We start from the raw sequence: 17,568 nt of genomic DNA, 5'->3' as shown, positions 1-17,568 counted from the left end.
GAACAGAGAGCAGATGCAGGTTCTTAGGATGCCAAATTGTGAGAAGGATCCAATTTTGCTCTTCTGTGGCAAACCTCTGAAGTGAGAGATAAACATAGGCCTACTTACAGTTCTCTCAAGCAAATCCTTGGGAGGCTGCAGCATATGCATTAACAGAGCTCATTATAAGACGCCTCTTACAGGATGCATACGAGGTTTCCAACAGGTGCTAACCTCACACTGAGAGGATGGATGAAAGCTATTTGCAGTCACTTTCACATACTTGCTCCTGGCTGGGGAAATTAGGAAGGAGTCTAACTTGAATGTGCTCATGGTTCTTTCAGCACATTGTTCCATCACTGCAATAAGCCTCCCCCAACACCTGTTGCCCTCACTTACACTCTCTGAAAGCTATCCTGGCATCGGATTTAAATATAAATAAGATAGATTTGTGCTTTGTGCAGCTTGATCCTGCGCATGAGTACTCTGAAATCAACCCCAATGAGTTCAATGGGAGTTTCTGTCACGTACGTATCGACAGGACCCCAGCCGCAGGTTCTTTTATTTTATACAAAGGGAAACTGAAAGGGCCATTCAGACCTTCATTGCTGTATTTTCTGCTGTAAAAGACTTTTTTAAAGGACCAATAAAAACCGTAAGTTTCAGCATGAACTATACAACACAAGGAAGTCTGAAAACCATTTGATATTGTAGATCTCGTAACAATCCACTGTTACAGTACGTAGCGTACGTTTACCAAAAGGACACCTAGTGATAGTAACGCCCCTGAAAGGTAAGCAGTGAATAGCTTGAGATTGGGATAATACTCTCTAGTAAATTGGATTGAACTCACATGACAGCCGAGAAATGCCTAGGAGAGATATAGCCAAGCCCTTTCTTTCAACAGTATACAGCATGTCAGGTCCCCTTCCTATGTTAGGAAACAAAGCAACAGGGGAAAGGGCAGGTGCAAGCTTTTCGTTGTAGGTTGTTTCTTAAAAAAGAAAAAGAAAAAAGGACAGCATCTACAGATCACTTTTCAAAGTAGTGGACGACTGTCTCAGTGTCCTCATGTGTGCTCTGTCTGTCAGCTATCCCAACACACCTCTCACAGAGTGGAAGTGGGTGCTCTCCTCAGGCTTAGTTAAGATATCAAAAGAAGCTACGAAATTGGCCACCTCCCCCTGAAGGGACAAATGAACTAGAACTCCAGAGACACAAGAGATATTTCACTCATTTAATTAGATTTCTTAGTCCTTTTATATGAGCTCAGCTGTCTGCTATCCAAGAAAAAACTGCAGAGCCCTACAGAAAATTCCAAAATTCTTAGCTCATTCTCTCTCCCCACCCCCTGCTTGCCCACTTTACAGAAAGAACCAGGCGGTTGATGACGAGTTCAAGTTGACTTTCAAGGTCTTTGGCCCATCTTTTTCAGAGTGCGATTCAGCTGAAAGAGACAGACATCTAATTACCAGGGAATTCTTGGGGGCAGGGTAGAAAACACACACACACACACACACACACACACACACACACACATGGTACTATCTGAATTATGCATTTTTCACTCAAGGATTTGGGCACCATGCAAGAATGCCAAGTGCAGACATGGGGGAAATTAAACCACTTAGACCCTACCAAGATTTGAGGTCAGAACACAGAAGAGTTGAACATCAAATAGAAGTTTGCACAACTGCGTAAGTTGCAAAGGACTGCAAGGATATTGAGTAATTTAGTATTTAGTAACAGGCAGCAAAAGGCTCCCCTAAGCTAACTTGTGGCCCTCCAGTGCTGTTGGACTTTTAATTCCCATCAGCCCAAGCCGACAGACAGGGATAATCAGAGTTATAATCCAAAAATGTGGAGGGCCACAGGCTCCCCACCCCTACCCATATGCCCAGTCTTAAACAAAATCATGCCCTGTCCATGTTCTTGCAGTTGGGAAGCAGCCAGCCAGACTGAAGTAGGCTGCATAAAACCTGTATCCAGAATCTTCCTTCAATGTATTTTTGCTTTCTTGGACTGCATTTTAGAATGCTGAATACCACTCTACTACTATCTCTACCTCTCCGACATTCTGTGCTACATATTCCCAGTTCTTTCCCTAATCCCTAACCTAGCAATCTTAAAAAACTCAACCCTTAACTTACTGCTCACCTGCAAATCTTGTATTTATCCTTATTCTTACATCTTTAAGTCATGCACAGTACAGCAGATGATGCCCATCTGTTACCAAGAAGGGCACTCTTCCATCTGTGGTGCTGTGCTCAGTGCTTTTGGTTAACCCAGCTCAAAGTGGCACTCTCCATGTGAGTCAAAACAACACAATGGCTATTTCCCCTTCATAGAGCTTTCATCACCAGGAGTCCCACCCGAGGGAATGAATAATAATAATTTATAATAATAAATTATTATAAATTATTATTATTCATTCCCTCGGGTGGGACTCCTGGTGATGCAGCGCCCTCTGTGGTAGAGCTGGAACAACTACACTATGTTCCCCCTTGCAAGCAGCAGGAGACAGATGAGGGTAGGTGACATTGGGAGAACTCCTTCCACTCACAGATAGATGGCACTGCTGCCATCTACGTTTACATTTCTGGCATTCATAGCAATGCTGTCTAGATTTCACTCTCTCCTGCACAGAGAGAGAGACACACGGATACAGCTCTTCCTCAAACCCTTGCTGAAAGCATGCAGATAGGTCACCCCATCAAATTTTGCAAATGGTAACAATAGTATATTTCGCCTGCTCTTTCAGCAAGTAGCTTACCTCTTCAAACTTATGGATCTGGCGGATGAAGAAATCCCCATAGCGGCGAGCAACCTTTGTGTCTGCGATGTGGATCATGTCCTGCCAGGAGATAGGCAACAGTAAGGAACAGCTCAGGGGTGCTAACAGGCAACAGCTCTGTATGAAGTTCACTCTAGCCTGGAACTAGGGATATTTTTTCAGATAGGCTCCTTCATTCCTGAAGGAGTGAGGCCAACATTAACGTCTTCTTGGTGCCAGGTAAGATCTACATCTTTTCCCAGGCATTTGAAATAATCTGAATACTTGGCTATCTTGGTCCATAAACACTGTGATGTTCATATTTTGCTGATGCATTATTAATTCCAAGCGGCTATCAATGATTTGTTTCTATATATCCCCACTTTCTGCAAGTTGCCTACAGACTGTTTTATGATGCCACAAATAAACATAATACTACTCCATACTTATAAAGAAGAAAAGGATGAGCCTGTCAGGTAGTAAGACAGGGTGCTTCAACCAATGCTTTCTCCGTTGAAGACTGTCCTTGTATTCACCCCTCTCCCTAGGAAACACACACACACACACACACACACACACACACACACACACACACACACACATATATATATATTTGCTTTCGTATATATATAAACCTGCATATATATATATATATATATATATATATATATATATATATATATATTATTACACACACACACATGCAACTTCATCCAAGCAGATGAGAATGGGAATTGATTTGATGATGATGTATATCAGGTATCAGGATATAGCCCTCCAGATGTTCATGGGAGCTGGAAGTTGAACAACATCTGGAGAGCCACAGGGTTCCCATCCCTGGTGTATAATCACTAATGTATATGCCTTTAATCTGATGTATTTGCAGCAGATAAACTGATGGAGAAAACTGGGTGAGTAAGGGTAGTTCTAAAGGTGGGAGTGAATGGAACTCTTTGGGACAAGATTCATAGCTTTGTCCCTTTTAGAATGAAATGGGGGGGGCGCTGATGGTACTGGGAAACAAAGTACCTCCTATGGTAGGTGGCACTATGAATTTTTAAAAAGCATGCATCTATTCTTGGGAAAGCCTCTAACCTCTGCCTTTCCCAGCTTAAAGCTCATTTCCATTCCAGGAACTCTGCAGTGAAGAGCTCATTTGTAGCAGGTACCTCTGGCTGCCTGGAGAAGGGCGCTTTAGGAACTCTGCAATAAGCTGCTTTCCAACAAGTTAGACCACTAGTTCATCTAGCTCTGTCTTGCCTACTCTTAGTGGCAGCGAACCCAGGCTTTCAGACAAGAGCTTTTCTCAGCCCTACCTGGAGACCCCCAAGATGGAACAAGAGCCCTTTCGCACGCAAGGCAGATGCTCTACCACCGAGTTATGGTCCTTCCCCCCGTCACCTATGCAATCTGACCAACCCGGAAAGCTTCTCGTAAGGGATGGAGAGAGGTGAACAGACAGGCGGGAATGGACAGACCTTGTCAATGTAGAAGTCCACCTCGGAAGCAGACTGGAACTCGCCATCCAGGGCAGAGATGCCGCTGGTCCAGACCAGGTTCTTCATTTTGTGCTTGAAGACGAGCAACTGGATACGGAACTCCTGCTCTGTCAGGTCCAGGAAGCCAGCTAGCTTGGCAACCGGCATAGTGGTGTAGAGCTTCAGGAAGCTGCGGATGGTAGAAAGCTGGGCTTGCTGCTGGACCTCATCGGCAAAGACCTTCAGCTGCTGCAGGAAAGGCTCCTTGTGGTAGTTGGGGTGAACGTTGTCATAGTTGGGGACCACAGGGGAGAGGAATTTGGGGCAGGCGTAGCTGAAGAGCTCTTCGTACACCTGAGGGTCGCCTTTCTGCATGCGCAGCATCTTGTCCCCGTATTTCTCACGGAGCTGCAGGTGGATGCTTTCGTCGATGCGCATAGGGTACATGGTGAGCGCAATGGCCAGCAGGGCATGCATCTGCTCGTTTTGTTTGTTGATCTGCGACACAAAGAAAGCTCGATAGAAACACTCCACTCTGTATTTTCAAATTTCCACGTAAGGACTCGTGCAGCGCAGTGGCCAAAAGTCTGAGTGACAGAAGCCTCCAGTCAAATCTCACCTCTGCTTTGAGTTGACAGGTAACTTTCATGGAGACCAAAACAGAATAGACAGGCACACAGCCTGAACTGCCAGGATTAAACTGGAAGCTGCCATTGGCCATTTTGCTACACGGATTCAGGCAACGGAGTCACTCTTACCCTGCATTTCCATAGTAAGGCCTATGTGCCCTTGCACTGGTAACTGAAGAGTGACAACTTCAGAAATGCCAATTAGGAGCGCTTTAGGATCATACTCTCTTGGTAGCCTTAGGTAAGCCACTGCTTAGAGATTTCTAGGTGTTATTAATGTTTTTAAAATGTTTTCAATATGTCTTATCTGCCATATATTTTAAGAAACTAAATTTTGCATGATTGTTCCCAAGATCCAAGTGCACATTTGCATTTATGTTTGGATACAATTGGATGCAGTTTTGAATCAATATGGCAGACCGAACCTTTCAAAACTGCATTGATTTTTTTGGTTTCTTAGAATTTCTGAGCAGTGCTGGATATGAGGCTGCTAGTATAAAATACACAGAATAAAGTGTATTATTTTGCAAATTTGTTATTCCTCTCTTCCCCAGGATAGAAATGTAATAAATCAATCTTTTGAGTCTCTTCCTCCCAGCTGCAGAACAGGAATAATGATACTGATCTACAGGGCTGTTGTAAAAATTACTGAGATAATGTACATGAAACATTTTCTACAAGTATTACTATGTGAACCTAAGCAAATATAATGGTGCATTATTATAAGAGACAAGCATGTTACTAACCCACAGGGAGAAGCCTAGAAATATGTTGTCCGAGGGGGGAGGATGTCAAGAAAGCTTCCTCCGGCTATTTCCCACCTATTCTTACTCTCTATTACTTCCCTCCTCACCCTTAAGTTCCCCACACAAAACAAATGTTACTGAACTGAGCTTTAAAGTAGATACATGCAATTTTGGTAAACAAGTTTAATTTGTACAGGTTATTATGGAAAGAGAACCTGGAGTACCTACGGATATGATAGCATTCCAAACAGACTCTTCCCACTACAATGAGACAGGTAATAACCAGAAGTGGAATGCCCTGTGTTGAGTTGCACCCTGACTCCTGAAAGATTTAATCAGCTGCATTCTGGAGGAGTTTGGCAGAAGATGTGAGTCCTGCATGTACTATAAAATCTTCTAAAATACTATAGAATGAAGCAGCAAGAGTGTGCGTAAAGCAGTGAGGTTTAAGGCCACTGTACTCACACATTGCTAGCTGACTGAAACACTGCAAATAAGCCTGAGTGGGGCAATTACACCCAAAGATTCATCATTCGTGATACCCTATACTGACTTACTGGTTTTAGGGATCCAGAGAACAAACTCAATAAAGAGAGCAACAGTTCTGGCAGGTCATTTTGGCAGATCACAATGATGAAGCTGTTTCAAAATTGGCTCCTACTATTGCAAGTAGGATTAATACAGTGAAGGGGTGGGGGGGGTGGATACACACACAGAGAGAACATCACAGCTGGTATTAATGGCAAGGGAAAGTGTGTGAGCAATGTAACAAGAGACACGGTCAGATTAGCAGAAGAAAGCCTTGAAGGTGAAGACTAATTTTGATGTATTTGGGGCAGACAGCAAGGAGCCAGGGAGAAACTGGCTCCTGAAAAATTTAATCAGTTGCCTTCTGGATGAAGATACAGGTCCCAGGAAGGCCAGTAAGTCTGTGGCCAAATCAGGCTTAACCGCAGGTAATATAAAATGGTGTGTTTTTTTTAAAAAGGGGGGGAGAAAACTTGATAATCTGGTTAGAACACAAGGCTAGAAAGAATAAAGCAGTGATTTTGGTGTAGTCCAATTAAATACAATGGGAGTTACTTCTGGGTAGACAATGCATTAAATTACTTTGGACGTAGAGGAGCATGGTTTGTTTTACACGTAGCGCTAAGACATAGTTTATTTAGCCTAACTATGGTTGTCTGAACGTGCAAACCCAGCCCAGCAGACTAAGCAAGGCTTATTTTCTGCCAACAAACCATGATGCAAAGTCCTAGTTCATGGGTAGGCAAACTAAGGCCCGGGGGCCGGATCCAGCCCAATCGCCTTCTAAATCCGGCCTGCGGATGGTTTGGGAATCAGCATGTTTTTACATGAGTAGAATGTGCCCTTTTATTTAAAATGCATCTCTGGGTTATTTGTGGGGCCTGCCTGGTGTTTCTACATGAATAGAATGTGTCCTTTTATTTAAAATGCATCTCTGGGTTACTTGTGGGGCATAGGAATTTGTTCATATTTTTCTTCAAATTATAGTCTGGCCCCCCACAAGGTCTGAGGGACAGTGGACTGGCCCCCTGCTGAAAAAGTTTGCTGACCCCTGACTGTTAAGTCCAGTGATGGTCGACACTGGGGTTGCAGAGCTCATCTCACTTTACTGGCCGAGGGAGCCAGCATTTGTCTGCAGACAGCTTCCGGGTCATGTGGCCAGCATGACTAAGTTGCTTCTGGTGAACCAGAGCAGCACACGGAAACGCGTTTACCTTCCCGCAGGAGCAGTACCTGTTTATCTACTTGCACATTGACGTGCTTTTGAACTGCTAGGTTGGCAGGAGCAGGGACTGAGCAACGGGAGCTCACCCTGTTGCGGGGATTTGAACCGCCAACCTTCTGATCAGCAAGCCCTAGGCTCTGTGGTTTAGACCACAGTGCCACCCGGCGCCACCTCACCAGCTTACCATGCTACAAAAGTCAAGGGCAGCTGGAAAACAAGCCATACTTTAGAGAAACAAGTCATGACTTGTCTGCCTGTTTGTGAGACAACTTGTGGTTAATTGGACAAATGGAAGTTCAAACAAATAATAGTTTAGCATTGTGTACAAATTTGGTCTATGCCTGGGAGGAAATAATCAAAAGCATCAAGAAAAGGCGCTCAGAACAGAAGGAACAAGCAACTGTTTACCATGTGGCTTCAGGGCACCTTACCATCTCATACTTGTAGGTTGTCCTCTGGAACATGCTCTTGGTCCTCTGAATATACAGGAGGATATTTGCAAAGACACGGATGGCATCTTGGTAGCGTCGCATCATGAGGTATGCAAAGCCGACGTAATAATAGGTCGTGACCTGGCACTCTGGCACACGTGAATACATACTCTGGGAAGGGAAAAGATTCAAGTGAGATGCATGGAAAAAATAATTTTCAATCACTACTGAGGACAGCTTTCTTCCAAAGGATATGGTGGAGGAATTCTGCTCAAGTTCTTTATGTTAGAAAGGGGATCAGTGGTAGTCCTGAAGTGGTACAACAGTGCAGCTCCGTGCTATCTTTTTAAACCAGGCTTGGGGCTTAATATATTATTTATTCCAGTTTTACACTGGGCATGACTGTTGCCTTTCTAATAGGTGTAACATTTTATTTGATTTACTAACAAACCTGAGCAAAATTTACAATTTATTTATTTTTCAGCATGAAAAGGGGGAATGGGGTGTGCCTATGTTCCTGCAGATGTACAAACATTTACACTTGACACTTCCTCAGTGCTAAGATCCCATGTTGTGTTCTCAATTCAATGTACTTGGTCACAATGGCTGACAATGCAATTAACACTTTGATAGATTTATCTGCTTTTATTGAGACCAGCATGTTTGTGTGTACACAACATGCACGCTTTATTTAGAACCAGATGCTCAAGGATGATTGTATATATATGAATGAGAGAGAAACATGGCATTCGGGAAAGGGTACTAGAGAGAGAGCAGGTAATTCCTGATGTGGAAAACAGAAGTGGCAACATAGAGAAATGGGCAGGTCATATTTGTAGCTTGCCTTCTCAGAAACATGCTCTTGGGCCTCTGAATGATATTGGAGAAGTACAGAAATAGCATCATGGTGCAAAGGATACAACAACCAAGATAACAGGACACCTAGCATTTGGGTACTTCAGAATATTAATTCAGGGAATTAAAGAAAATGACAAAACAGATGCTTTGAAGGAGATTCTTTGCATATTTTCAAATATACACCTCGAATTTGGAGAGCAAAAAAGGGTTTTTTCAGAAGAGCTGGATTCTCAAACCCCAAAATTTTGACTGTGCATGGAACTGAAAATGAAGGATTTTTCACAGTACCCTCCATTTACACAAAATGGCTGTACACACAGCACTTAAATGGGGCAGCAGAGATTTATATTTGACACACATGACAGCATAGGAGAGAAGAGCATTCAGAAACCATTAGGTGCACAAACCTCCTTGAAATCCAGAGGATTCCTCAACAACAAAAATGAGTGTAACACCCAAGAAGAGAAAAGGAATGTTCTATTTTAATGCTCTAGCATCTGGCAGGATTTGAGTCCTGTGCTCCGTTACCTTCTTGTTAAGTTCAATGTTCTCCAGAACCTTGATGGCTTGATAGTAATCTCCAAGGAGTGAATGGAGGCGCAGCAAGCCCACAAGACTGAAATAGCCCAACATCTTATAGAGAGAATGGCGGCCATATTCTCCAGCTACACTCTCAGGGTCACCTAGGGGAGGAAAATAGTTTTTGCATATTTAATAGGAATTTGAAAGTACCACTAGGCATTCTATAGCAGGACAGGAGAGAAGAGACCAAATGCAACCTTCAACATGTTGTTTTATAATCAGCTTGATCAAACTTTCCATACAGAAATAGTTTATTTGGATTCATCTATGGTAGTAGAGGCTAGATCAAGAACTGAAAGTGTTTTAAGAACCCTTACAGGAGTTTGAGAATTTACTAGTTCCACTGAGACATTAGAAGAATCAGATCCTCCCGTCTGAACAAACATCCCTATTGTGCACATTAATCTATCCGAAATAAGCACCATCCTCTGGTTTTGTACTTACAGTCACTATAGCATCAGCATACGCAAATGGAGTAAAAAAATTCAGTTTCAACATATATAAAAATGTAAGAGTAAGGAACAAAGAGCCTGATCTATTTTTATTCAGAAATAAAACCAATGATTTCAATTGGGATTACTTTCAAGTAAGTATGCAAAGCATAATGTCAGGAGTGGGAAACCAGTGGGCTTCCAGATGTTGATGGACTAAAAATCCCATCATCCTTGATCACTGACCATGTAGACAAGGGTGGATAGAACCAGAGTCCCACAGCATCTGGAGGGCCACAGCTTCCCCACCTTGAATTACAACCTAAGGCTGCCGCCCTAACCCCACTTACTTGGAAGTAAACCCCATTAAATTCAACTACTTCTGAGAAGACATGGTTAGGCACTCAGTAAGCTCACTGAACTCAGCAAGACTTACTTCTGGGTAAACCTGATGAAAACTGCATTATAAATGCATTGGAATGAAAATGATCCATATTATGCAATCTCAAGCATGCAGTTTACCAATCCAACTGAAGTAATTTACCACTAGTAAATTGTTTTTATGAACTGTTGATTGTTTTATGTATATTTGTTTTTCATCTTATCATTTATAGTCTGCTGTTTTTGTTTTTTTAAAAAATGAGTATCTTATACTATTATGTAAACTGCTAAGACTCATGTTTGATTAAAAGACCTACAAAACAAAACAAATATATTCAAAATGCAGTTTCCTTCCTGGCTAATCTACACACTGGCTAAACCCAAGCATTAGATTTAAGACTATTTAGCTTCATGTAAATAAAGTGAGCAGGATAGAATTAGCTTAACAGGCTTGCGGATTAAACTGTACCTATCACACAGATAAGGAGAGCTATAGCTCAAAGCCTCTCAGTGATAGGATTCTGCAGAAAGAATACTAATAAAGGTATTGGAGGATAAAACCACAACAAATTATGTTACTTGTAGAAAACTACACACATACAGAGCTGGTTTTATACAAGTGAGTTTATACAAGAGAACTTACAGCCTATACAGGTTTCCAATCAGGCAGGAACTCAGGGAATAAGGCTTTGTTTTATTATTTAATCTATTTATATGTTGCCTTTCCTTGATCATGGAAACCAACACATTGTGGTGAATGCATGGTTCTTCATGTGCCTTCACACCACAACCTGGAACCACTTCTATTCTCTCTCTCTTTAACATACACCTTTGATTCCTTCTTACCTCCACTAGTGTAGACCTCTAGTTGCCGATTGATGTTGGATTTGTCCACCAGGGAATGCAGCACATTGAGAACGCTGTGGACATTCCAGATCTTGGGGTTTGAACGCAAGAAATCAATTTCTTCATCTGACTTCTTGGCTGTCTTGCAGCGGTACTGACTGAAGGACTGGAACTGTGAAGGAATACAGAGAACAATGTTGGAGAAAACTCGGTCATTATTTATGTTCACCTCCAATAGTTTGTGCATAGAGAAAGAACACAAATCCCAAACTTAAAGCTACTGCACCTGATAGATGAATTCATCTATGATATCCCAGAGCCACTGGTTGGGCAGTTCCAGGGGAGCTGGTCCATCTGCATCTAGAGAAGAACATTCACAAAGAATTTATAGCGCTTCAGAGACTGAAAGAGCAATCAAACCCCCTTGATGTTGTCTGCTGGAGGGAGCAACCTGCATGCACAGAGAGCTTGGCAGATGAAAAGCTACTGTTGGTGGTATTCCCACAAGTGGTAGAAAGAATAGTGCTTCACAACAGGGCATTCTGGGTTGGAGCAGAGCTGGCTATGGATCCACAGCTGCTCTGTTCCCCCAAGAGGGGCCCAATTTAGGTCCTTAGCTGTACCTGACTTGAGGTGACATAGCTAATTGCCCCCATTGCTTTCAGTATGTGTGAGTGGGTGAGGGGGATTAAACATAAAAGGATCTGCTGGACAGAAAAGTTCAGCTAAACAGCCACTGACATTGTTTTGTGCGTGGGTAGGATAGCATTCTAGGTTGATTAAACCCACCCCGGCATATAAATTATCCTTGTTTTCTCTTTCACAATAAAAGAAAGAAGTTACATATACAGATCCCAGGAACTCACTGAGAATATAGTTGAATAGATTGCAGTAGTTGTAATATGACTCAAATCTTTGTTCCAAAGATGGACCACCCTGTAATTAAAAAAAGAATCAGAGTTGAGATGGTATATAGCTTAGGAGTTTAATTTTCTGGGCTTCAAATACTAGCTGAGCATCTCAGCTAATGATAAGCCCAAGTCAAGACAACCCAGGGATTCAAGGTGGATAAGCAACTGAATAAGTCAATTCACCTTCCATCACAGTACTTACACTGACTTTAGCATAGATGTGTCTATAATACAGCTCCTTGTACAAAATCAGGAAGACAGCATCTTCAAGAAAAAATAGATATATTATCTTATTTAAAATATTTGCATCCTATTTTTTCACCCAAAGAATTGATTCAATTTCAAACAACTTTTGCCAACCCGCTGCTCACCAACCTGGCTGGGGCTGATGGCAGGAGGGTCCCATTGGGGGAAAAGGTGATAATAATGATAACGATAGTAACAACAACAACAAAAATCCAAAATATTTGAAGGACTCCAAGTTGGTGAAGGCTGATACAGAACAACCAAACAAGATCAAAACCACATCTAGATGCATAAACCTTTCCAATCAACAGCAGTAATAAGACAGAAAAGGTGCAGTAGGAACGTAACAGAATAAAGCTTGGGGAAATAAAGTATGATGAAAAAGAGAGGAAAATGTTTCTCTCAAAATTACCATCAATTAAAAACTCTCTTCTCTGCGCTCGGACATTTATGAAAGAAGTAGGAATCTGCAATATTAAAGGATCTAGACATAATCTGAAGGCTCCTTTGTGACCAAGCAGAAACAAGTTTCTTAGAACCAACACAATGGTGGTCGTAAGTATCTAGATTACATAGTGCAGATGCCTTTGGTTTCTTTTCCTGCCACCTTCCCAATCTAACTTTTTTCAGTTAAATTAATGCAGTTGAATTAATTGTCGGCCAATCGGCCATTACAATACAGAATAACCGTATCACAGGTGTCAAAGACAACTAAGCATTTCCAAGCATAAGTGGAGGCCCAGGTGAAAATGCAGCACAGAGTAAAGCTTGCTTCCGCTCACTGCAAATGCCCAAACTGTCATGGTTCCATTTCTACTTATTTTTAATAATAGGTTAACTGTTCCAATGTATGACAAAGGCCACAATGAGTCTTTACCTTAAGGAAGTGATAAGAACCTGCAGCCCTCTAGAGCTCCATCAGTTCTGGAGGGCCGCAAGCTCCCCATTACTTTTCCTTATTAAGCTGACCAAGGGAAATGAAAATACTTACCATTTCCAACCTGCGGTGCAATAGCCTCTGCCTCCGGCCATGGTGTGTTTTTAAAGAATCTTTCTGTCAGTTTGGTCCAACTGCAACACACAGAAATGTTTAGTAAATCAAGTGCCTCACTCATTAGTACTATAGAAACCAAGACATAACATGGTCAATAGTCATTAAGTCATTGCTGCTGCAACTTGCATTGCTTTTTCCAATGTTTTTAATCAAGCATATGTAAATATGGATTACTGATTTGCTGTGAGAAAGAAATCTACCATCTATAGACAGCAATAGCAAGACTTTTCATTTACACATGTCTGTTGGTGAGACCTGAAGGACCCCCCTTCAGAATGGAATGAATAAAAGTCTTCTTCTGTAAGGACTATAGCTCTGCAGCACAGAAACCCCCAGGTTCAACCCCAAGCATCTCTGCTAAAAAAGATCCTCAGTATTATGGCTTAGAAAACAACCTGCCAGAGATTTTGGACAGCCACTACCTGAGATGTTTTGCCAAAATAAACAGAACTAGGCTAGTTGCATGATTGGACCAACAATATAAACCAACTTCCTACACAAACCTCAGCTAACTTCCCAGAATTTATAAACAAGGCAACCGCTGCGCATTTTTGTCCCATGAATTATTCATTCTCTTACAGGTGTTGATGTGAGGGACTCGATGAAACCACAAGACATTTATATTTGCAAACTTCACACTTCCCTGAGAAAACTGAATCTTACCTGTTTTCATAGATGTCTTGGATCTCATAAACCTTCTGATCAATAACATCACTAGATACACGACTGGCCTGAAGCTCATACACTTTCTGGTCAATCAAGTCAGACACAGTCTTGTGAAAGTACTGGATAAAGTTTTTTATCACCTCAGGAATCACTTGATAGGTTTGCTGCTCATACTGTCTTTCATAGGCAAGATCCTGTTTTGGATCTCCTGTGAGACAGAAGAGATGAAAGAATATTAAAACAGAACAGGAAGATGTAGAACAAGGTGGCATTCCAGATGTTGTTGAACTCAAAGTCCCATAATCTATGCCAATCGTCATGCCAGCTGGATGGAAATTGGAGTCCAACACCACATGGAGGGCTACAGTTTCCCCACTTTTGATGTGGATTAATAGGAAAAAGTTTGCACTCCAGCCTTCAAAAGCACTTGGCACTTAGAACCCCACTTCCCTTCATAATTTCTTTACATGCTTAATTTCCAAACATCCATACACATTACGTAAAATAATACTGGAACCCAGGAACAGCAAGATCGTTTTAATCTAAGAAATACAAATAACCATCATGTTTACTAAAAAGAAAAGTTTTAGCTCTTTACCTAAATTTAGGTCTTTACCAAATTTAGACATTAAATTTGGTAAATAGATATAATTCAAGTTAATCCCCCTCATACCAAATAAAATACAAGAATATAAAATCAGTAACAGTTTAATAGTTACTTTGCTCTGTCAAGATTTTCCTATTAATTAGTACTAATGGAAGGAGACAACATTGAGGGTAGCAAAGTAGCAGGAAGAAGGACCCTCATCAAGAACCTCAGGTATGGGGAATTTATGGTGCTCCAGATGATGGATTACAATTTCTGTCAGGGATAATACAAATTTTAATCAGAAAAGTACCTTATCTAATCTTCAAGGGTTGTCAGATTCAAAAAAAAAAAAAAAGTTTGGTTCTTTTAATAGTGGCCCAAAACAGAAAATTCCAAACAATGTTGTAGAATTCTGATGCAGCACTTGCTGCTGGTAAAATTCTCTTAGCAACTTTTGTACAGCAACCCCTTTTTTTATTAAATATCAGCTCTGGCCTGTGCATATCCCACAATGTCCCGGCCTAATGTACCATGAAAACATCTTGTGTAGCACATCCACTTTGTCAGCACGTATTGGGAGTGGGCAAGGTCCATGTGTCTTCTTGGTACTCCAGGCCTAGAGGGGAGCCTCATTCCATAAGGACACTTTTTTCAAAAGCGGCACCCTGTTTGCGGACTGCCCTCCTGTTACAAGTACATTTCCATTTTGGCACCAAGTGAAGACATGCATCTGTCTACTCAGGATTTGTAGATTTTTAAGAAAGGAGTGGGTGGTGGGTTAACCTTCTCTGCTTATTTGTTTCTAGCCTAGTGTTTCCTGGTGTTTAAAAAAATCCCAGCTTTTGGTTGTTGTACTATAGCCTGAGATGAGAGAGTAACAAAAACATTCTAAAAAGTTTGGGGGGAGGTTAACCCCAAAAGATCTTACAATTTAGCAACAGTACTGATGAAGAGCAGACCACCATATTTTTAACAAATAAAATAAGAACAAAACAACTCACCTGTGTGCATATCATACTCCCCTGGATAAGTATAGGGATCATATGAGCCCTGAAAACAGAGAGAGACCAGAATATCAACACACCTGACCAGTGTCAGATTTATGTATAAGCTAAACAGGCTATAGCTTGGGGCCTCACTCTCTCGGGGGGCCGCAAAAAACTTAAAAAGGGAAAAAACCTGGATGTACATTTCCAAAATATAAGATAAAATCAAATCAAATAAAACCTACATACAGCAACAGTGTTTTGTGTTGTGTATGGACCTATTAGGTCCATAAATTACCATGTAGCATACAGTGGTACCTTGGGTTAAGTACTTAATTCGTTCCGGAGGTCCATATTTAACCTGAAACTGTTCTTAACCTGAAGCACCACTTTAGCTAATGGGGCCTCCTGCTGCCGCCGCCGCGCTACCGGAGTACAATTTCTGTTCTCATTCTGAAGCAAAGTTCTTAACCTGAAGCACTATTTCTGGGTTAGCGGAGTCTGTAACCTGAAGCGTATGTAACCTGAAGCATATGTAACCCGAGGTACCACTGTATATTCAACACAAAAAACAGCGACAATTTGTTATTGACAAAGGACAGCCGGACATATAAAGGGCCCCATTACCTTCAGTAGCCTGGGGCCTCATCAAACCTAAATCCAGCCCTGCACCCGACACACCCATAAGATGCTTTGCCCTTTCCCTACTCAGATGCGGACTGCCAGCTAACCAGAACGCGACACACACGGCCTCGCCTTCCTTGGGCTGCTCGGCCGCCCGACAAAAACCGCCCTCGCCGCCTCCCAAGGCCAGCAGGGCTGCCCTCGCACCCCCAAGACCGGCCAGGCGAGTTATTTCCACCCGCCGACCAAGACCCCGGGTGGGGAGTGAGCAGGCGAGGCCGGTACCTCTTCGTAATCCTCCGCCGGGTAGGACATGGCGAGGCTTTCGGAGGGAAGGCGAGAGGAACGCACACCGTCAGGGAAGGAGCGTTGCGACAAAGAAAGCGCTCCGGTCAGCAACCCGCGCTACTTCCGGTGCCGACCGTCGGCGGAAGTACTCCGGGTGTTCGCTGAATATTGGCTATGGGAGGAACGGAAACGCAAGAAGCGGTTCCTTTTAAGCGCGGTTTAACGCGGGTTGTTGTGGCGCAGGACGACTGAGGATGAGCCCCGCTGGCGCATATTTGGCACGGGAGGGGTTAAAAGAATGAGGAGAGTGCTGTTGGAAAAGAGCGAAAGGCGCATTTAGCGCGGTATCCTATTCCCACTGGCCACCAGCCAGATCGAGGAAGCCTGGTGAGAAACATCTCGTTTCTCACAAGGTATCAAATGTAATAAACAAAAAATCTGCAGTTATTCCTTTATGGGGGACACAAGAGCCCTTATAGAGTCCTTTGTAGGTTCTCCATCGGTCGGAGGAAAAAACAAGAGGCCAACCAGAGAATATTGAGAAGCAAAGCAGCTAGTAAGCCTGATCTTTATTGATCTGTTGCAACTCACCATACGCAGGAGGGAGGAGGAACCCAGAACAATGGCACACAAGGCCTTATTTAGACATTTTAAATTCCCTGCCCTGGAGCTCAAGGCCACCCCTCCATACATCACAGAAGGGGTGTAACCCAAGACCACCCCCCACATACCTACATCACAGAAAAGGTGGTTAAAACAGAAATTTGAATGCTGTTTTTCCTGTTTGCCAGGTTATCTGATTGCCTTTCCTGATAGTCTGTCACCCATTAAAATACTGATTACTCAATTCCTGAGACAATGGGAAGGCTCCCTGACCCCCCCTCCCTCCTTTGGTCAGTTTGGGAATCAAAATGGTTTCAGGTCGGACTTCCTGTGCTGATCTATGTACGTGCTTGGTTGGTACACGTATGAACATTTAACATATATCTAAGACCTCAAAATTCCTATCACAGTATGAAAGAAACTTGACAAGAATATCACTTCTCCCACCCCCTGATGGCGTTTTAAAATACATCATGGCAGGCAGCAATTCTGCAGATAGAAATGCCGCAATGTTACAAGCTTCACCGGTTGAATTTACACAAGCAAAGGCTCAGGAATGTACCTTACGCCTTCTTTCTGCTGCAATTGCTTTGAAAGCATTTCTCAAATGGGGCAAAAATAGTTTTTATTTAAGGGAGAAAGCGAAAGGGTATTTTAACCTTGCTGTATAATGAAAATCATTGTGGATTCCTACATGTGAAAAGTGCAACAAAG

The 17,568-nt window shown here is 42.4% G+C and overlaps 1 protein-coding gene across 2 annotated transcripts; it reads right to left on the bottom strand.

Moving 5' to 3' along the window:
- Positions 1-1,202: 1,202 nt before the first annotated feature.
- Positions 1,203-16,401, bottom strand: EIF3L (eukaryotic translation initiation factor 3 subunit L). Of its 2 annotated transcripts, XM_081211115.1 has the most exons (13): positions 16,249-16,401; positions 15,355-15,403; positions 13,762-13,972; positions 13,036-13,115; positions 12,001-12,062; positions 11,754-11,823; positions 11,174-11,247; positions 10,888-11,059; positions 9,176-9,330; positions 7,790-7,960; positions 4,231-4,728; positions 2,753-2,833; positions 1,203-1,426 (listed from the first exon to the last, which is right to left on the bottom strand). In XM_081211115.1, exons 1-13 carry the CDS (start codon positions 16,276-16,278, stop codon positions 1,388-1,390), a joined length of 1,692 nt encoding a protein of 563 aa, XP_081067241.1. In that variant the 5' UTR covers positions 16,279-16,401; the 3' UTR covers positions 1,203-1,387. The 2 variants fall into 2 exon arrangements, with proteins under 2 accessions (XP_081067241.1, XP_081067242.1); XM_081211116.1 differs by lacking the exons at positions 13,036-13,115; positions 15,355-15,403; positions 16,249-16,401 and having other exon boundaries at positions 13,762-13,971.
- Between the last annotated feature and the right edge of the window lie 1,167 nt (positions 16,402-17,568).

This window comes from Podarcis bocagei (genome assembly GCF_964188305.1).
Source record: "Podarcis bocagei genome assembly, chromosome: 10".
Classification (NCBI taxonomy): Eukaryota; Metazoa; Chordata; class Lepidosauria; order Squamata; family Lacertidae; genus Podarcis; species Podarcis bocagei.
This window is presented reverse-complemented; position numbering and strand designations above follow the sequence as displayed.